The sequence below is a fragment of the Magnolia sinica genome, chromosome 13, assembly GCF_029962835.1.
Source record: "Magnolia sinica isolate HGM2019 chromosome 13, MsV1, whole genome shotgun sequence".
NCBI classification, from domain to species: domain Eukaryota; kingdom Viridiplantae; phylum Streptophyta; class Magnoliopsida; order Magnoliales; family Magnoliaceae; genus Magnolia; species Magnolia sinica.
Window position 1 is genome coordinate 16,101,294 of NC_080585.1, and position 19,606 is coordinate 16,120,899.

General features: G+C 41.4%; 1 protein-coding gene across 2 annotated transcripts in view; it reads right to left on the minus strand.

Moving 5' to 3' along the window:
• Positions 1-14,017, minus strand: part of LOC131222966 (threonine--tRNA ligase, mitochondrial 1) — a 62,048-nt gene extending 48,031 nt beyond the window's left edge. The window contains exons 1-5 of one of the 2 annotated variants that reach the window (XM_058218229.1): positions 13,725-14,017; positions 6,850-6,961; positions 3,361-3,486; positions 3,083-3,142; positions 1,723-1,812 (exon numbers count right to left, since the gene is read on the minus strand). In XM_058218229.1, the coding sequence (XP_058074212.1) occupies positions 1,723-1,812; positions 3,083-3,142; positions 3,361-3,486; positions 6,850-6,961; positions 13,725-14,002 (666 nt within the window). In that variant the 5' untranslated portion in view covers positions 14,003-14,017. Of the gene's footprint in view, positions 1-1,722; positions 1,813-3,082; positions 3,143-3,360; positions 3,503-6,849; positions 6,962-13,724 lie in introns of those variants that run through there. The other variant, XM_058218230.1, reaches the window with a different exon arrangement.
• Positions 14,018-19,606: the final 5,589 nt, after the last annotated feature.

Here is a 19,606-nt window from a genome sequence, read left to right on the forward strand (position 1 = left end):
AACATGGTCAGTTGGGAGGGGGTGTGACCTTACCCACCTGAGTGAGAGGGCAATAGCTAGGCTGAGTTTGACCAGCTCGTGAATGGGTCCGCTACCGTCGAGCCTCGCTGGTGATTGACTATCCACAGGCGAGTAGTGAGGTCTCCTACGCTCGTTTGACTGTGCGGGTCTTGCAGAGCGGCAGTCATCCTGCAATGTATTAGACCCCGATGGATTCTTTATGATGCAACTGTACTTGATATATGAATTGGATATGAGGACTGGCATTACTTCGCATCGCATTGGCATCAACTGTATAAGTCTTATATTGCATCGCCTCGGTATGGCGTCCGGTACTCATGTATTGTATTGCATAGCCCTGGGTACGGCTTACTGCATTCATAGCTTAGTCTCGGTACGGCTAGTGGCATTGGTATCATTCATGGTTCCCTCTGCATCCTCCTATTTCTTCTGAGCACCATTGTCACACACCTTCACCGCCCTCTAAGCTTTCTATAAGCTTATGCACGATTGATGCATGCAGGATATCCTAGGTCGGCGCAGTAGCAGTGGAGCATTGGATTGGAGCGTGCTGAGGACCCATTGTAGACTTTTCTCTTCCTTCCTTACCGTATGTATTTCCTTTTGAGCCTTACGTACTTGTAAAAGTTTAAATTTCTAATGGATTTTGCAATGCGTTCATATGGTTACTTTCTGAGATTACCGTGTTATGATCTTGGGTATGCTCGATTGAATCGGAATTATGATATATATATCCTCCTTGTGGGATCCCAGGATCGAACCTGAGCCAGGGACCGAGAATGGGGTACTACGGAGGCTGTTGTGGCCGGAACCGGCTGTCGGGTTCCTTGTGAGTCCGGTCACCGAGTCTGGGGCGTGACAGGAGTTACATAGTTATTAGAATGTTTTGTTTCAGTCTAAACTCTAGGTTATATAAATTGCTTTGAATGACTTTCTGTGGAAGAAACTTGTGCAGCAATAGTTTTGCCTTAGCCAATCTTGTTTGCAATGTTGCTGCTATAATTTGCAAACATTCTGTGTAACTAAGCATAATTAACTTGTAAACTTAAAAAACACTACTATTAAAATCCTCATTGAACAGAAAATCAAGTATGTTTCACACATTCAAACTCAAGTTCAAGCAAATTTATAGCCAAGAACCAACATAAGAAAATGCTTCAAAGATCTGTGTGCTCCGTTGTGGCTAGTTTTCATGTCATTTACTGAAGGTGAGAACCATAAAAATGCTTCCTTGAACACTGATAATGTGCAGACTGATCACCCTTTCAAGCAATAAATAGTGACCAGAACTCCCAAACTATCTCATACGCACCAACCATGAGAAGAAGCAAGAGCATGTCCACAAGCTATAAATCAGCCTTGCCTTGTAAGCAAACACATGAATTTTTTTCAACGGTGTAAGCAAATGCATGATTAGAACATCTAAAGCTACAAATTTTGAGGAACCATCAATGAGATGTGCAAATCCCTGGATCTATCCCATACACAATTCCCAACTTAGTGAATGATTTTTTTTCCCTTCAATTGAGACTATGAGAGAGCAGTTATAATATATATATATATATATATATATATATATATATATATATATATATATATATATATATATATATATATATATATAACCCAATTATTTTGCTTTATAAGAAGAGCATAAAACCCAATTTCCTAAAGGAGAGAGAGAATGAAAGCAAACAGTACCGCAACAGCTGTCATTGCCTGCGAATGAATTTGTCCAAAGTGCTCCTCATTCAAGGTCAGGTCTTGATAGAAAGCATCATAGTAGAAACCCTATAAGAAGCATTGAATCATTTCAGATATTGAAAAAGAAGTGCACAATAAGCCTGCTCTAGCACAAGCCGAGGGCCCTAAACTACTAATTTGTAGCAAATCATCCATGCAAAGCAAGTTCAACCAATAGAAACAATTCTACATGACTATGGAGCAATAGAATTTCAAGCTAGAAAGAAAAAAAAATGTGAATTACTACCAAATAGGTCATTTACAGATGGTCTCCACATCTTTTATCAGCACTTCCTTTCACTAACGAAGAATGATGAACATGTTGTAGGTAGTAGTAGTAACACATCATGCTACAGCTAGAATGCAAAACTATGACAACTATAGCAGTCTCCATATCTCTACCATACATGACGTGAGTAGCTACGGACAATTTTATGCATCCAATTAGCTTTCGGAGAGCTGCGAACTTTTGAGTTTTAAAAAGAGGATATGGAACATAAAGAAGGGCATTTGCGCCCTTTTCAAATGAATCACATCAAAAAAATTTACTCCCTCCCTCAAGGTATTTTTTCAATGAATCACATCAAAAGATTTTAATCGCTCCCTCCCTGCGTGTCACCCGGACGCCCCCTCCTCAGTCTCTTCAGCTCTCTCCCTCTTCCTCTCCACATGCCATTGCACTTGCTATACTGACTGCTAAGGGATAGCTGTAGGTTATAGAAAATATGCAAATAAATACGAAATGGATCATTACAGATGGTGTCCACATCTTTTATCAGCACATCCGTTCACATATAAAGAATGAAGAACATGTAGTAACAAATCATGCTGCAGCTATAATGCAAAATTATAAAGGATAACTGTAGGTTCATAATCATTCCCCTTAGGTTCAGAATCATTCATCTCCGTCCTTCCTCCCTCAAGCCTGCTAGAATTCTTCAAGAAAAATCATGCCGAGGAGCATTCCTTACAATTGATTTGCATTTAAGAATTTGTCAACTTCACTTGCATTTAAGAAGCACAAGTGACTGCATCCAATGAGACTGCAATTAATGTGGAAAAGGATGCCATCAAGGGGTAACTGCATTGCTTTATTGGCTAAACACTATCAAGTTGCTGAATATCACAGAGAGAGAGAGGTCTCGAATAGTTGACAGAGGACCTTGCATACCCACTACATGGAATCCTCTCTCTCTCTCTCTCTCAATGAAAGGTAACAAAGTATATATTAAAAGAAAGACCTGAAAGGCAAACAATCATAAAAGACAAGTAATTATCACCGAAAATATTTGCAGATAACCATGTTGTAATTTTTTACCTCCCCCCTGGTGGTACAAGGTCCAATGCAAAGCTTGCATCCATACACCATCTCAAGGGACTGCCATTAAAATATCACAACACCAGTTAAAGAAATTTCTAAGAATGAAAAACAAAAACAAAAACAGAACCTGGGCTAGTATTTGTTAAATAAATTTTCATCCAGAAAAAAAGTTACATGTCATCTTCTCGGGATCACAGTTAAAGATGAAGGGCAAAGAACTTTGTTAAATTACAAACCACAAGAGTAAGTCATTGAAATCTCTAAAATAAGTTCACCTGTCCAAGGATGTGAGCACTAGAATGCCAAAAGGTATCTCGCCCTTCTTTGGTATCGAATGTGAACAGCTTCAGTTCACAGTCTCCCTCTAATGGTCTCGACATGTCCCAAAGAGTCCCATTTACCTTTACCAAAAGAAATCTGAGTGTAAGTTAGAAGCAGTAGAAGTATTTATAATATAAACTAAACTGCAAATTAACAAAATTTTTGAAAGCACACAAGCTAATAGCAAAAAGGAGAAAAGTGTGTGAAGTCCCAAAGCATGATCACTACCTGATGCAATACATCCTTCAACCCAACACATGGTAATCAAGTTAACTGTTGTTTAATAGAACCACATGCTGAGAGAAAAGATATCTAACAAAGCAGAACTAGCCCGATCCAAGATAATAAATCAATAAACAAATAAGAATTACCTCAACCCAGTGTTAAATAAATCATAAAGGAACCAAAAGTATTGGTGACCCAGTTCAGTTGAACAAGCTGAAATGACAACTGGAAACTGAAAACTAGGAAGCAACAAATAAACAAATGAAGGATAGGGAAATTAGAGAAAAGAAAATGGAGAAGGAAACATGGGAACTTTGCAATTACACTCCAACATTTTGAACAAACCAAACCCAAATATCAATTTGATAATTCAGACTTGACTATTGTCCTTGGGAACAAAAGCCTAGTGCATATACAGTTCATCAACTGTGTGGAAGAATAAAAGTTCTTAAGACTCCACGTGAACCGGAGAGGAATGAGAAGTCCAGCATGGTCAAGACTGAGTTTGTCATTGAAGATCTGAGATAGTTTAGGCAGTGCATCTTGTTCTCTTTCAGGCTCGTTTGTATGGTGCCATTTCTTCTGTTTGGGCTTTAGGGTTTGTAAATTAATACCGCTGTCAGTGTTGTTAGTTGTTTTTGGCTTGATTGGTCATGTTACATCTTTCATCTTCACACTTCCCAAAAAAATCAGCATTCATCAGAAAAACTGCAGGGAAGAATAAAAATTCTGAAGACGAGAGAACCAGAAAGGAATGCTACACCAGAAGCAAATGGACAGTTAACTGAAGTACAGTAACCAGGCAAGAAGAAGTCACATCCATATTTTGATTGTAGACCAGCAGCTAACGGAGAGTCAATTGGAGTACAGTAATTAGGCAAATGAGGGCATTAGGTCAAGTCATTGAATGCAATGCGCAGAATGGCCATTGGTCATCTCCTGATGATTCATGCAATGCCCAGTCAGAATATGCACCATTGGTTGTATTCTAAGCTAAGGACCCATTTGGATTACAGGCACACGTGTGCAAAACTCATTTCTGGGGAACTGGCTGGTAAAGTTCTAATGTGGCAAGCCTCCAACCAACCTGTGCCTCTTTAAAAATGGAGCCCCAGCCGTGGACATGATTTAACAAACAGGGATTTTCTTCTGCCACCCTGCATGTGTGTAAATGTAGCACATGTGGGAGCGATTCAAACCATTTAATCAGTTCACCCGTACGATGGCCATTCCCGAACCCAAAAAATGAGGCTGATCAACACTTCAGGCAGACTGCCAATGTGCATAAATCTGGACCATTAAGTTAATTTCAGGGTGTAGTAAAAGTAGCCCTCTGCAAATCTGACACAACAGTTCATTTTATTAGCCATTTCAAAAATAAAAAATGATTTACGCCCATCATCTAGAAATGCCAAGTTCTCAATTTTGTCATTTTTAGGCTGAAAGATCCAAATTATTCTGCTTATGGTGCCTATCAAAAAAGAATATTCTGCTTATGATTCAGATTATCAAAAAGGAATTTTGAGCCTCATGAATGTTGATCTTCTTGGAAAGCAGCAGTGGAGGTTCGGATCAGAGGCAGGTAAGCGATGGAGGGAACTTCTAGTTTCCAAATACGGCACACATCAAGGCAATTGGAGCATTGGATCCTCATCTCTCTATCGCGCCTCTCATATTTGGAAGGTGATTGTGTACACTGATTTATTATTCCGTGATGGTATTTCCTTTTCCATGGGAAGAGGGAATCGCATCCATTTTTTTTGGGTGGACATCTAGTGTGGTGACAGACCACTACAAGAATTATATCCAAGCCTAGCTAATTTCACCCCGGATCATTCCATTGCTATTGATCACTGTAACTCTATGAGTGGAGAGTCCGTTGTCTGGGACGCTAGTCGAAGGAATTTATTGGATGAAAAATTCGATGAGCTCCTTTGCCTCCTAGATCTTTTTAAGCTCGTCTTGCCTTTGCCTCATCAAGAAGACTCCATGGTTTGGAAAGCCCACAGCTCTGGTGTTTTTTTGATGCGTTCTTTTTACAGCTTCATATCCAAACTATCATCTTCTCAGGCCTTTCCTTTTCATTATTGATCTTACAGGGCTCCTCCAAGGATTGCAGCTTTTGTTTGGCTAGTGGGTAGGAAGAGGGTGCTAACTATAGATAATCTTCAAAGAAGATCCCTTATCCTTCCAAATATTTGCTTGTTGTGCAAAGGAGATGCAGAGTCAATAGAGCATCTCTTTATTCACTACCCTTTCACCTGGAAAGTTTGGGAGCACTTCATTCTTCTTTTCCAAATCTCCCAAGGGTCGTTTGGATGCCTGTAATTTTTTTAGTTGTAAACACATTACACCTGAAAAAAGTTTCAGGTGTAATCGGTTTACATGCTATTCCATTTGGCTTTTACTTGGTAATCTGTTTACAGTTAAACAGATTGTGTGTTTGGGTAGCCTGTAAAGTGTTTACAATGAATAAAGTAGGTATTCATACCATAGAGCTTGGGAGGTGAACCTTCCAAAATCCGCAAATCACATAAGGACTTGATTTTTTTTAAGGGCCTTAAGAGAGCATTAAAGCATGCACACACTAGACGGATTGGATGTCTTCCACCTATCACAGTGGGCCTCAAGTGCAATCTAGAAGTTTTTAATGGTGAACGTCCCATCCTTCCCTTGTGTAGTCGATTTCACAATGGACGAGCTGTTTTTTTAATGGTAGTATCCCTCTACCAACTGTTCCCTCAGGAAGGGGCCCACCTAAGTTATTGGATCAGCCTGATTTTGCAGTTCTAGACCTACCATGGGAGCGCACATCTGGTGGTCTGCGTGGATCTCATACAAAGACGATGGTGGGCCAACACAGTTCGACAAATTGTGGAAGTGTCGACAATATGTGACTTTTTTCACGTGTTGGTACAGACATGTCTGTGGATGTTCGGCTTGTGTTTGTGCCTATAAAACTTTCAGTGAAGGAATCAAGTCCCAGGATGACATTTTTTGGAACGGTAATCCCAGGATGACATTGGAAGTTAAGTTTTCGTAACCTCAAATTGAAGGCCTGGAGCTTCTTCAAGTGATGGACACGACAGCTTGACCAAAATAAGGTCGTGACAAAGGTCCAAACAGCACTAAGAGGTATACAATTGAAATGCCGCCACGAGTCAAAAAGATTTAAAATGCTGTTTTGAATTGAAAGCCCAAAACCAAATAATCCCCACCTCAGATATCAAAGCACTTGCAGCCAAACTTTTGGATATTTCCTTGGCAATGTCAAAAGGTGATGATATCCATTTCTTGCCTTCCTTGACTGCACCATCTGGCAATGTTATCCTGCAAAGAAATAGGAAAGTACAGATGTTAACTGCAATCTTGAGATCAGGAAAGCAGTAGCATAAATATGATGGAAATTTGAGATTTATAATTATCATATCAGATGCACACACGCATACATGCACACTGATATATGTCCTCATCACTATATGTCATTTCTTGCATGTGCCATGCCACCTAAAATAAATATACATATGCATATACATATATATGGAACGGTAACATAAATATATATATATATGGAACTGGATCTAGTGCCTCTAGAGGCATAGGATGTACCTTGCCTCCATATGATTGCTACTTTCATGGCTGCATGGACTAAATAGAAACTATTCATTTGATAGGTCAAATGGTGAATGGCTACAATCTGAAAATCAGTTTGGGACATTCCAAGACCTTCTATCAGTGGCATACAAATGGACACCAAAGGACAAATCAGTAATGGCTCAAGTTCAGCTAAGAAAAGGTCCATTTATTAGATGTTTAGGCTAGCACAACCAAAGTGATTATTAATTAGGAGCTTTTCTGTATTGGAGCCAACAGAATGCCTAGTTCGAGTCATCATACACAAGTGCTGCAGTTTGGTACATTTTTAACGGTCGTTATGGACATGATCTGGAGGCACAAAACACAAGTGCTATATGCATGACAGATGATCCGGAGGCATCAAACTCTCATGCATATGCATGCATGTATGTATCCATGTGAACACGTATGTATATTTGTATGCATGTGCGTGATAATATGATGCACCGCTAACGAGCACAAGTGTGGAGGGTTGGAGACAAACTGGACGACAACATGAACAGCATGGCATAAGGGATTGTCAGGTCACAGTGATGCACACCAATCCACCGAATTCCCAACTAACCAATGATATGCAATTGCACCATGGTTGAGTTCAAGAGTACCAACCATTAAACTACCAGCTAATTAAAATTACCTGCTAATTAAGCCTATACAATCAAAATCCTAATCTTTTTTTTTTTTCTTAAGACTCAATCCCAGGCCTACACCATGTCAGGAGAGTGATATACCGCAGCTGGGATATTGAGCTGAGTATGATCAAATCATAAGCCTACTTGTGTGGACCTAAGAAATATCCAGATGACGTTTGTGACACCTTGACCCCGAAAAAAAAACTTCTCAACTATCCCAAATCTGTCATCTTGAACTGCTATTACAATTTTCAATTGTCCATTGATTTAACTATTATGCCATCATCAGTAATGACAATATCATCAATACAAACAAGAAGTATCACAATAAAACAGGGCATCCATCGAGAAAAACAAGAATGATCAGATTAACTTTGTTGGAACTTGGATCCCAAGATGACCAATCAAAAACTTTCAAACCGAGCACATGGGGCTAGGGGTGGCAAAACTTGACCCACCCACCAGCGTGACCCAGTCCCACCCAGAAAGTCAAGGTTCAGGCTGGGTTGGGTTTGGGTTTTGTTTGGTCAACCCAAAATTATACAGATTGGGTTTGAGTTGAGTTTTGTCAACCCAAAATTATACAGATTGGGTTTGAGTTGTGTTTTGTCAACCCAAAATTATACAGATTGCGTTTGAGTTTACGCTTGCGAACCCAGTGGGTACAGGCCCAAGGCCCACTATACGGCCCAACAAGACATGAGCCCAACATGTGCTGAATTTTTAGCTGATTATTTACAGATTTGGGAGCCTAAATCAAGGATTATAATTTACTACTTTTGGGAGATGTGGGGAGCTGATTTAAAGATGTAATTGATATGATTGAAAATATGGGCTGGTTTTAGAGATATAGCTACTTTTTATGTTTGTTTTTTATTAGGCTTTTATCATATTAAGGAAGATTAGATTGGGTTGAAATAAATTGTGATTGATTTAAGAATCAATATCTTAATTGGGGAGATTTCAATTAAATATTCTTTTAGGATTTATAAAGAGGGGTCGTGGTGTAGAGTAGTGATTCGAATATTTTTCTAAGTGTGAATTCTCTTAAAGTGTTTGTAAGAGAAGAAGGCTGATGTCAATAAAAGTTCTTTGTTACTTCTCAAGATAAACGTGTGGATTTCACGTTTTTACCGACACGCGTTTCTAACAACCATGAGTGGGGACTTTTTCCCCTAGGTATAAGAGACATTCGAGCCCCTTTCTCCCACGACTTCGGCGAACTTTGGGTCAACAAGGGAGACCGCGACGATTCGAGTGTCTTCCCTTTCGAACCCCCCCGCCTCAAGATTCTCCCTGCTATTGATTCATCCCTGGGATTGGGGTTAGTGAGTTATGGCAACAAGGCGGAGACCTAGTGGGTTGTTACAGAATTTCCAAATGAAGATCGAGAGATGGGGTCAGCGGAACGCTTGGAAGAAATCTCCCTGGAAAACGCAATGATAATCACGCCTCTATGAGCCTCTCCATATACTATTCCAGGTGCAATGGAATGCCAGGGGAAGGGACGCTAGATGAGATCAGCCTTCACTTTGACTCGGTGAGCAGGCCGATTTCTGTAGAACAGTATGGATGATCAAAAGATGTGCTCGAACGGGTTGGGGGTTTGATCAATCTGTCCTTTAGAGCGCTGGATGAGGACATCACTGATTTTTATCATTTCGTCAAAGAGAAAGCTATGCAAAGACTGCAAGAAGTTCATATGTCTAAGAGTAAGAAGTCCCCTAGGAGATCGAGAGAACTTCTTAACCTCGAATGTTCCATCAATTATGATGCTTATGGGAAAGCAAGTGCAGGCAGAAGAGGAAGATCGGGCAAGGCCATTTCTCAATGATTATATTGTCTTGAAATATTAGACATCTGGGTTGCAGGATTAAATGAGCTCAGGTGAAAAAGGTGTGCAAAAAGATCAAAGCAGAAATTATCACATTACGGGAAACAAGGCTCCAGCTTATAGGCATATGTATGTCAGACTCTTTATGGGGTGTAACCAATAAAGACTGGGTTACGGTCAATGCAGTTGGATCACCGGGGGGGCATTCTTGTAGCCTGGAACTCTGATCTTTGGAAGAAGATGGATATTGTTCATGGGAGTTTTTCTTTATATGTTAAGTTATGCAAGGTTGCAACGGGCAATTAGTGGGTATTCACGGGCGTGTATGGCCCTTGCTCTCCATCAATTAAAGATCTTTTATGGGGTGAGTTGGACTCAGTTAGGCTCAAATGGGACGCGCCTTGGTGTATAGGCAGGAACTTCAACGTTGTCCGCTTCCTTCAAGAGAAGTCCAATAGCAGTCACATTACCTGCAGCATGAGGAAATTCGTTGACAAGTGGACAACCGACCAGCACACCAAAAGCTCCAAAGCTGATAGGGAATGACCAGTTTATCCCTATATGCAAGCCCTCTCAAGCAAGACCTCCTCGTAGGGAAACCTCACTTCGCACAGGTTCCCAAATCGCATGGTCCCACAATGGACCTCACCTCGTGGGCAATTTTGCATTTCACAGACCCCACCCCAGCGTGGAGATACGGTACATCCTTGAAATCACACCAAGATACCCCTGCATCCCCCACCCACACCGGTGAAGAGACTCGAACACTGGGCTCCCACTCAAATACCATGTTGATAGCGAACAACTGACCAACGCACCAAAAGCTCCAGAGTTAATGGGGAAGGACCAGTTTATCCCTATATGCAGGCCCTCCCAGGTGAGACCTTCCCGTAGGCAACCACCGCTTCGCACAGTCCCACAGTGGGCCACACCTCGTGGCCATTTTGTATCTCACGGACCCTACCTCGTGGGCCAACCCACCCCAGCATGGAGATACAGTGCATCATTGGAATCACATCAAGATGCCCCCGCATCAATCTGCCGCTTCAGGGGACACTAAGAATCTCGTCTGAACATATTCTTAGTGTCCCCAGACTGGATTGAAAAATATCCTTTAGTTTCACAACGTGGCCTACCTCAAACTGTTTCGGATCATCGCCCTATTATTTTAGAGGTGCCCCAGGAAAATTGAGGCCCAAAGCCCTTCAGGTTTGAGTTGGTGTGGGTCGAGATTGAGGGATTTAAGGAGAAGGTAGTTGAGTGGTGGAAGTCCATTGAAGTAGATGGTTTTGTTGGATTCCAGCTATGTAAAAAAACTCAAACTTCTGAAAGAAAAGATTAAGGGTTGGGAAAAGGAAGTGCTTGGAGCCCGCGAGGCCGAGTTTGAGGGGATGGCAAAAGAAAATCATGAGCTAGATCTTTTAGAAGAGGCAGTCAACCTGTCGGACAAGGGTAGAATTAAAAGGGCAGCTTTGTTCCAATCCTATGCTAATAAAGCGAAAGAAGATGAAATTAAGTGGCAGTAAAGGTCTAGACAGGTGTGGCACAGGGGTGGGGATAAAAATAATTGATACTTTCACAGCATAGCTAGTGCCTGGACGAGATGCAATCCTATATCCAGCTTGGTAGTTGATGGAGTTAAGACTACAGATAAGGCGAAAATTAGTGATTCCATCGTTTCCTACTATAAGAGGTTGTTATCTGCTAATTAGGGGTGTACATCGGGCCGAACCGAGTCGAACTAGGCTCAACCCGGCCCGGCCCGGTCACTAGCCCGAACCCGGCCCGGTCACTAGCCCGAACCCGGCCCGACCAGCAATCGGGCGAGTTCGGGCTAGTTTCGGACCCACGATTTGGACGGCCTTGATTTTTTGACTCTGCTCCATCTATTCCATAGGAAGAGCTTTGGCAAGTAACTTGAACGGCCTTGATTTTTGGGAAGGGCTTTTGTCATAGATTTTTGGAATTTTGCTCCATCTACAAAGGGACCCACGATTTGGACGACCTGGATTGCTGTAAATGGTTAGGGTAACTGGGTAAGAATTTAGGAATATATATATATATATATATATAGGCCGAGTCGGGCCAGGTCGAGTCGGGTTTTGGGCCGAGTCGGGCCGAACTGGAACCTATCCGAACTCGGCCCGAACTCAGTTTCAGGCCGAAGAAAATGGCCCGTCCCGACCTGAACTCAGTTCCGGGTCAGGCCGAGTCAAGCTTTTTCAGGCCAAGTTGAGCGAGTTAATCGAGCTAGCCCGGTTCGTGTACAGCCCTACTGCTAATTGTTGAAATAGACCACACCTCAATACTCTGGTTTTTGACAATCTCTCGAAAGCGGAGGTTACATCTCTTATAGCTCCGTTCACAGTTGAAGAAGTTAAAGCAGCGTTAGATTCTATCTGTGGTGATTAAGCTCCAGGCTCAGATGGTTTCCCTATGGTTTTCTTTCTATTGTTTTAGCACATCCTTGGTTATAACACCATGGACTTTGTGTCAGAACTCCATGGGGGAAACAGACTGCTTGTGGAGATGGGGGCCCCTTTTGTTATTCTCATTCCTAAGACTGATTATGCGGATCAACTCAAAGACTTTCGGCCGATTAGTCTCATAGCGGGTCCCTCTAAGATTTTGGCTAAAATTCTTACGTTGTGAATCTGGGGAGTCCTCTCCAAGGTTATTGCTGAGAATCGGGGGGCATTTGTGTTGGGTAGGAAAATTCCTGACAGCGCTTTAGTTGCTAATGAATGCATTGATTCAAGACAGAGAATGGAAGGTCGATTTGGTGTGTAAGCTTGACATGGAGAAGGCTTACGACCACGTTGATTGGGGTTTTCTATACTACATGCTTCATCTTTTGGGCTTTAGAGACAAATGGAGTTGGATATGCTTTAGTGTCCAGGTTGCGTCCTTCTCAGTTATGGTCAACGGATCCCTCCCCCCCAAAAATGGGTTCTTTAGGGCCTATCAGGGCCTCAAGCAAGGAGATCCCCTATGCCCCTATCTCTTTGTGGTTGTTGGTGAGGCTTTTAGTAAAATTTTACATAGAGTGGAGGCAAATGGTCTACTAAAGGGTTTCAGAGTTGCGGATAATGAAGCTACCATCAGCCACTTGCAGTATGCTGGCGACAAATTATTATTTTGCAATGCGGAGGCGACATTGGTGGACAACCCGCGAAAGATCATTATGTACTTCAAAGCGGTGTCGGGCCTAAAGGTTAATGTCGACAAAAGTGAGATGCTAGGAATTCATGTTTGATGCAACCAAATGGCCACACGTGCCGATTGATCAAGATTCGAAGAAAAGACCCGCATCTCATGCGAGCACACTCCGCATGTGTGTACAAGAAAAGGACCACCTTCCTTTTTTCACCACCATCACTTTCCATTTTTTTTCTCAAATCTCTAAATTAGGAAATATGCTCCTTCTTTCATATCTTTATTTTTAGGCAGGGAATAATCTTAAATATTTTCTTATCTGAGTATCTTCTTATTTTAGGTATTTTCTTAAATATAAAAAGCTTTGTTACTTAGGTGCTTTCCTATATCATAGCCTTTTTTTTAGATTTCATATCTTTTATTACAGATTGTAAGGTTGATTATAAATAGGACCAATGTCCTATGATATAAGACAACTTGATCAATATTCTCTTTATGAAATTTTCTTCTTTTCTCTACTGTGGCTGTTGAAGGGAGGGAAAGTGATCTCTAGTTCTAGACTAGAGGACTATTGAGCTTGCTCACAGTCTTGCATTTGTGATCTCTAGCATCTGGCTAAAGGATTGTTGGATCTTTTCCACAATCTCTTTATTTTCTTATTGATTTATTTGCTTTCCCTTTCAGGTTTGCATTTGTGTGTGTGTGTGTGTGTGTGTGTGTGTGGTTTCTTTTTTGTCTTTTTCATTTGATTCAATATTTGTTCTGGCAATTCCATTCTCGACCGTCTATTTGCGACAAAATGAACGAAGGGTTGGGATAATCCAAAACATGTTACCTTATGGTCTCTCCGCCGATTCTCTGCCGTTCCTCGATTTGCTGGGCCTTGATGGCTTCGAAGATACGGATACGTTTCTCGATGATGGAAGCGAGGTAGGCTTCGTCCTTGTTAGGCTTGGACTTAGGGATGGAATTAGGCTCGGGATTTGGTTTGGGATTTGATTTGGAATTGCCGCAGCAGCGCTCTCCCATGGTGGAGGCGCGGGATAGCAGAAGAGAAGGGAAGGAGAGGCGAACGAGAGGACCGAAGGGTGCGTATTTGCGCACCAGGCGCATATTAAGATGGAATTAACCCTAGCGTAGGAAATCGGATTGCTTACTGAGTTACTCAGTACGCTTTTATCGTACTGAGTAAACTCTGTTGGGCCCACTGTGAATGTATGTGGTTTATCCACGCTGTCCATCCGTTTTTCAAGCGCATTTTAATGGTTAAGACTAAAATTGAATCATTTCCGTTGCTCAAGTAGACCATAGCACAGCAAACATTAGGAATAATAATATCCACCGTTGAAACCTTTCTAGGGTCTACAGTGATGTTTATTTGTCATCCAACCTGTTCATAAGATCACACAGGTATGGATGAAAGGAAAATATAAATACCAGATTGATGCAAAACTTCTGTGGACCCTAAGAAAATTTTCAACGGTTGACATTCAATTCACACTGTTTACTGTGGTGTGGCCCATTTGAGCTTTGAATATACTTTGTTTTTGGGTTTAAGCCTTAAAATTATTTGTTAAAATGGATTTAAGGAGTGGATAGAATATATAAATCAAGGTGAGCCCCACGGAGTTTACTAAGCGTACTGAGTAACTTAGTACGCAATCCGCTTCCCCAGCGTAGATACCAAGCAGCGGAAGAGGATTGCGTACTGAGTAACTACTGAGTAACTCAGCACGCTTAGCGTGATGAGTAAACTATGTGGAGTCTACCGTGATTTATGTATTTTATCAACTCCGTCCATTCATTTTAAAAAATAATTTTAGGAATTGAGCCTAAAAATGAAGCATATCTAAACCTCAACTGGATCACATCATAGGAAATAGTGTCAATTGAACATTTACCGTTGAAAATTTCTTAGGGGCCACAGAAGTTTTGGATCAAGCTTGTATTTGTTTTTTCCCTTCATCCATGTCTGTGTGATCTTATGAACAGTTTGGATGAGAAATAAACATCATTGTCGGCGCTAGAAAGGTTTCAACAGTGGAAGTCATTATTCCAACTGTTTCCTATGGTATGGTCTACTTGATCTTTGGGTATGCTTAAATTTTGGTCTCAACTCTTAAAATAATATGGAAAAACGGATGGACGGCGTGGATAGATTAGATACATTTACGGTGGGCCCAACAAAGTTTACTCAATACGATAAGAGTGTACTGAGCAACTCCGTACGCAATCGGATTTCCCAAGCAGCGTGACTACGGACGTGGATTGCGTCCTACCCCGCCCGGACGGTAATTCGTCCGGGCAGGGCTCTGTGAGGTTCACCGTAAATTAAGTGTTTTATCCACGCTGTTAATTGTTTTTATAGCATCATTTTAAGGCATTAATCCAAAAATTAGGCAGGTACAGGTCTTAAGTGGACTACAGATTGGGGATTGAACTTTCACCATTAAAAACTTCTTGAGAGCTGGAAAAGTTTTGGGTCAAGCTGATATCTGTTTTCACACTTGAAGAAGTTTTGGGTCAAGCTGATATCTGTTTTCACACTTCATCCATCTCTGCATGACCTCATGAATAAGTTGGATGGTAAATAAACATCACGGTGGCCCTTAGAAAGGCTTCAACGGTGGGTGTCGTTATCACTATAGCTTCCTTTGGTGTGGTCCACTGGAGATGTGGAACTGTATTATTTTAAGGATCATAACTTCAATGATATGATAAAAGTGATGAACGGCATGGATAAAGCATTTACATCAAGGTTGGCCCCACAGAGCTTATTTGGGCAGGGTAGGACTCAATCCGCATCCAGTGACTGCACCATTCGCAGCAAAGCTATCAACACTAGTCGGCATAAAGAAAAAATTACCACTAGGCTATCTTTTAGAGTAATTATTTTTCTCACTGGCTAAAAACTTTGTCAATGGAAGAAGATTTTTAAGGCAAAGATGGAAGAAAATGCCACTCAGGCCTCCCGGGTTCAGATAAAAAGCAAGTGATGGTTAATTTCATTTGGAATAGGTTGTCCATATTAACAGGGGTCTACTTTAGTTATCTATGTTTGCGGTCGGTCGCGGCTGATACGGTAGGTAAAAGGTGGTGTCTAAAGTAAAAAATTACCCGCCTAAAATGGAAGCAGATTCGGTACTCCCCACCCTAGCTAGGAACGGGCAGTGGCTCTGAGGGGCCACCATGATGTATGGTTTTTATCCACGCCGTTCATCCATTTTTCCATACCATTTCAGGGTACAAACCAAAAAATGAGTCAGTTCCAAGGCTCGAGTGGACTACAAAGTGGAGATTAAATCCTGCCGTTGAAAACTTTTTGGGGGCCACTGAAGTTTTGGATCAAGTTGGCATTCGTGTTTTCCAGTCATCCAGGTCTACGTGACCTTATGAATAGGTTGGATGGAAATTAACCATCACGGTAGGCCATGGGAAGGTTTCAACGGTAGATGTCATTGTCACCGTTGTGCCCATGATGTGGTCCACCTGAACCTTAGATTTGGTTCGTTTATTAGGCTTTGTACCCTAAAATAATATGGCAAAATGGATGGACAATGTGGATAAACCTGGCGCATAATTTTGGATTGATGTTGCCCACAACTATTGTAGAGAATTTGCATTGAGGTGATTCCAATATCCCACCCGTCCATCCATTTTGGATCATTATTTTAGGTGTCAGCCCAAAAATGGGGCATATCCTAGCATCAGGTAGACCACACCATAAGAAAACAGTAGCAATTGAATGATCGCCGTTAAAAACTTTCTGTACTCATTGTGATGTTTATTTACCATCAAACCTATTGATTAGGTCACATAGAGGCCTTGATGAAGGCAAAACACAAGTCTCAACAATGATGAGCATTTAATCACCATTGTTTCACATGGTGTGGTCCACTTGAAATCTCGATCTGCCTTGATTTTGGGCTCGTACCTTAAAATGAGATAGCAAAAGACGAATAAGCCAAGATAAAACACCGACGTAATTGTGCATCCCAAGGAGCACAAAGTAGCAAGTGGCTACTTGCAGTGTCAGTATGCAAGCCTTGTCCATGGGCAACATCTAAGCTATGTGAATCCTACTTTGATGTGTGTCTTACATATGCTCTGTCCATCAGTCGAGCCACCTCATTTTAACCATACACCACAAAAACATGCTCGATTCAAAATTGAGGTGGGTCTTTCCAAATGAACAAGGTCAAATCACAAGTAAATATCTAAATTTATAACCCACCCAAGTTTTGGATTAGGCTGAAATATTGGATGCCTTTTTACATTGATGAAGCTTGCCTGGTGAACGGATTAGATAAAATAAGAACAATGGGCCAATCCTCGAAGGGATTCCAATGAAGTACGCCCCATCCCTACTTTTACTCTCGGTGTATTTCATTTAATTTTTAGATGGATCCCATTATTAGCCTTATGTCCAGAAATGTGACCACATAACTCTGGAGCCACATGCAATTACTCAAAGTAATTGAATCCGACTTAATTATCCCGTCTCGAAAATTAATGAAACCTAGAAACAGGGCTTATTGTATTGATTGTAAATGCCTAATTTGAATTGCATAAAAATATATATATTAAAATAATTAGTCAAATATATTTTACTAATCATGTGTACATATATACTATAAAATAATCTCTAACTTATAAATGGGTCTGGGTCAAGTCAGGCTATACGGATGGGCTATTGTATTGGTCCAAACCCAGCGCAGTTGAAAAACAAACTTGAATTTTAAGCCTAAGCCCTGCGCTCAAGGCTAATACTGCAGCCCAAGCCTTGCTCAAGGTAGGGTAGGACCGAAAGCATAGCCAATTGACAACCCTAGTCTTGGAGGAGTTATTTGGTAGTCTAGCAAAGTGTGATGCTTAATACTCGGACAATCTTAGATGTGGATGCCGGAGTTACTTGATACATTTGTTTTCCATGGCCCACTCAATCTACTATGTAGGTTTGTTTTCTGCAAAATGGGTGGACGGTGGGGCTATAACACATGCATCATGGTGGGGCCCATAGAAGTGAGTGACATCGCATGTGGCGGGTATAGACATAAAATTTATATTAGTGGTTGAAATCGTCATTCTATATATAAATATGTAGGAACATTTGCCGAACCAATTAAGTATTAGGCTGCACATGCAAGAAAAACTTTCAATTGCAATTGAGTTCTAGTGCAGGTACTCTCAATCTAAGTAAAATATATATAAATAAAAATAGATTGATCAATCATGCATACCTACTTATAAATAAATATGAATATTGAAATAGAGTGATCAATCCTAGGCATAGGACGACTCTACTAATCAGACTTTTTTAGACCCGACTTGACCATCCAACTTATTTAGACCTGAACCAAATGGGTGAGTCAATCTAAACCGAGTAAACTTCATCTAATCCAAACTCAAATCAAATTGAATTCGGGTCACCCAGTAACTTGATTGGAAACTTGATTCGGTTAGACTCAACTCACTTCAAAACCCGACTCGACTCAGGTTCAGGTGTATATATAAACTAATTTTTAGCTATTTCTAACCCTACCTACCACGCATGACCCCGACCCGATCTCAAACTCTCTCTCCCTCCTTCATCTTCCTCCTCTTCCAAGACCGACAACCACCCACCACTACTCTCCTCATCTCTCTCTCTCTCTCTCTCTCTCTCTCTCTCTCTCTCATCTCCCGATCCAACTCGGTGCCAACTCGATACTTTTGACTGAGTCAAATTCAGTTCGGAGTAGTCTAGGCTAAATCTAGACTTGAATCGGGTCAGGCATGCAAGACTCGAGTCGGATCGAGTTCGGGTCAGGCCTATTTCAAAATTGGATCAAGTAGGGTCAACCCTAACTCAGCTTGACTTGAGTCGATGCCCAACTCTAAACCTAACAGTAAAAACAAATTTTATTGCTGTCTTTTATTATTTATTATTTTTATCCGAGGCCCACCAGAGGTAGGGCTGTCAACGGGCTGGGCCAGTCACCCACTTTAATACAAGGTCGCAGCCCAAGTCTAGCCTAAACCCAGCGTCCCACTTTTGCACAAGATCTAGGCTGTTAATTAAGTGTACCCCATCATGCTAAGAATGCCCTTGAAATCTTAAATGTACCAGGGTGGGCCATGCTGATGGGCTCTAAACAAAGCCTGAGCCCATCCCAGTTATTAAATGGGCCTAAATTTAGGCCTTAGCCCACCTCAGGCCCATATTGCAGCAAAAGCCTGCCCAAATGGGCCAAGTCATAAGCCCGATAGGACAACCCAGCCCATTGATGGCCCAGACCCGAGGTGTGAAGTGGCCAAGTCTTAGGTCAGAGGATCTAAACAGCACAGGATCACAGGCGTGTGGAAAGATTGTTATCATTTGATCAGAAGGCCTTCGCATGTTGAATGTGGACCCTGTGCTATTTTTATTTTTTTCTATTCAATCCATTGACAGTTCACCAGTTGGATGGTTCGCATCATTCAATCAAATGGGCCACCGGATGAACAGTGCAGATCATGTTGAGCATGTGGAAGATCCAATGTGCAATTTTTGCACACTCCCATCTAGCAAACTTTGAACTTGAATATATGACTATATATGCTTTTACTGATCAAGTGTCCGTACTTGGACTATGTATGGTGCTTTTGATTCCATTAGGATTATGGTTTCAGGCCTGCAACACTTTTTTTAAGTTCTTTACATGATTCTATTCGTATATCCATACAGTGGACACGTGT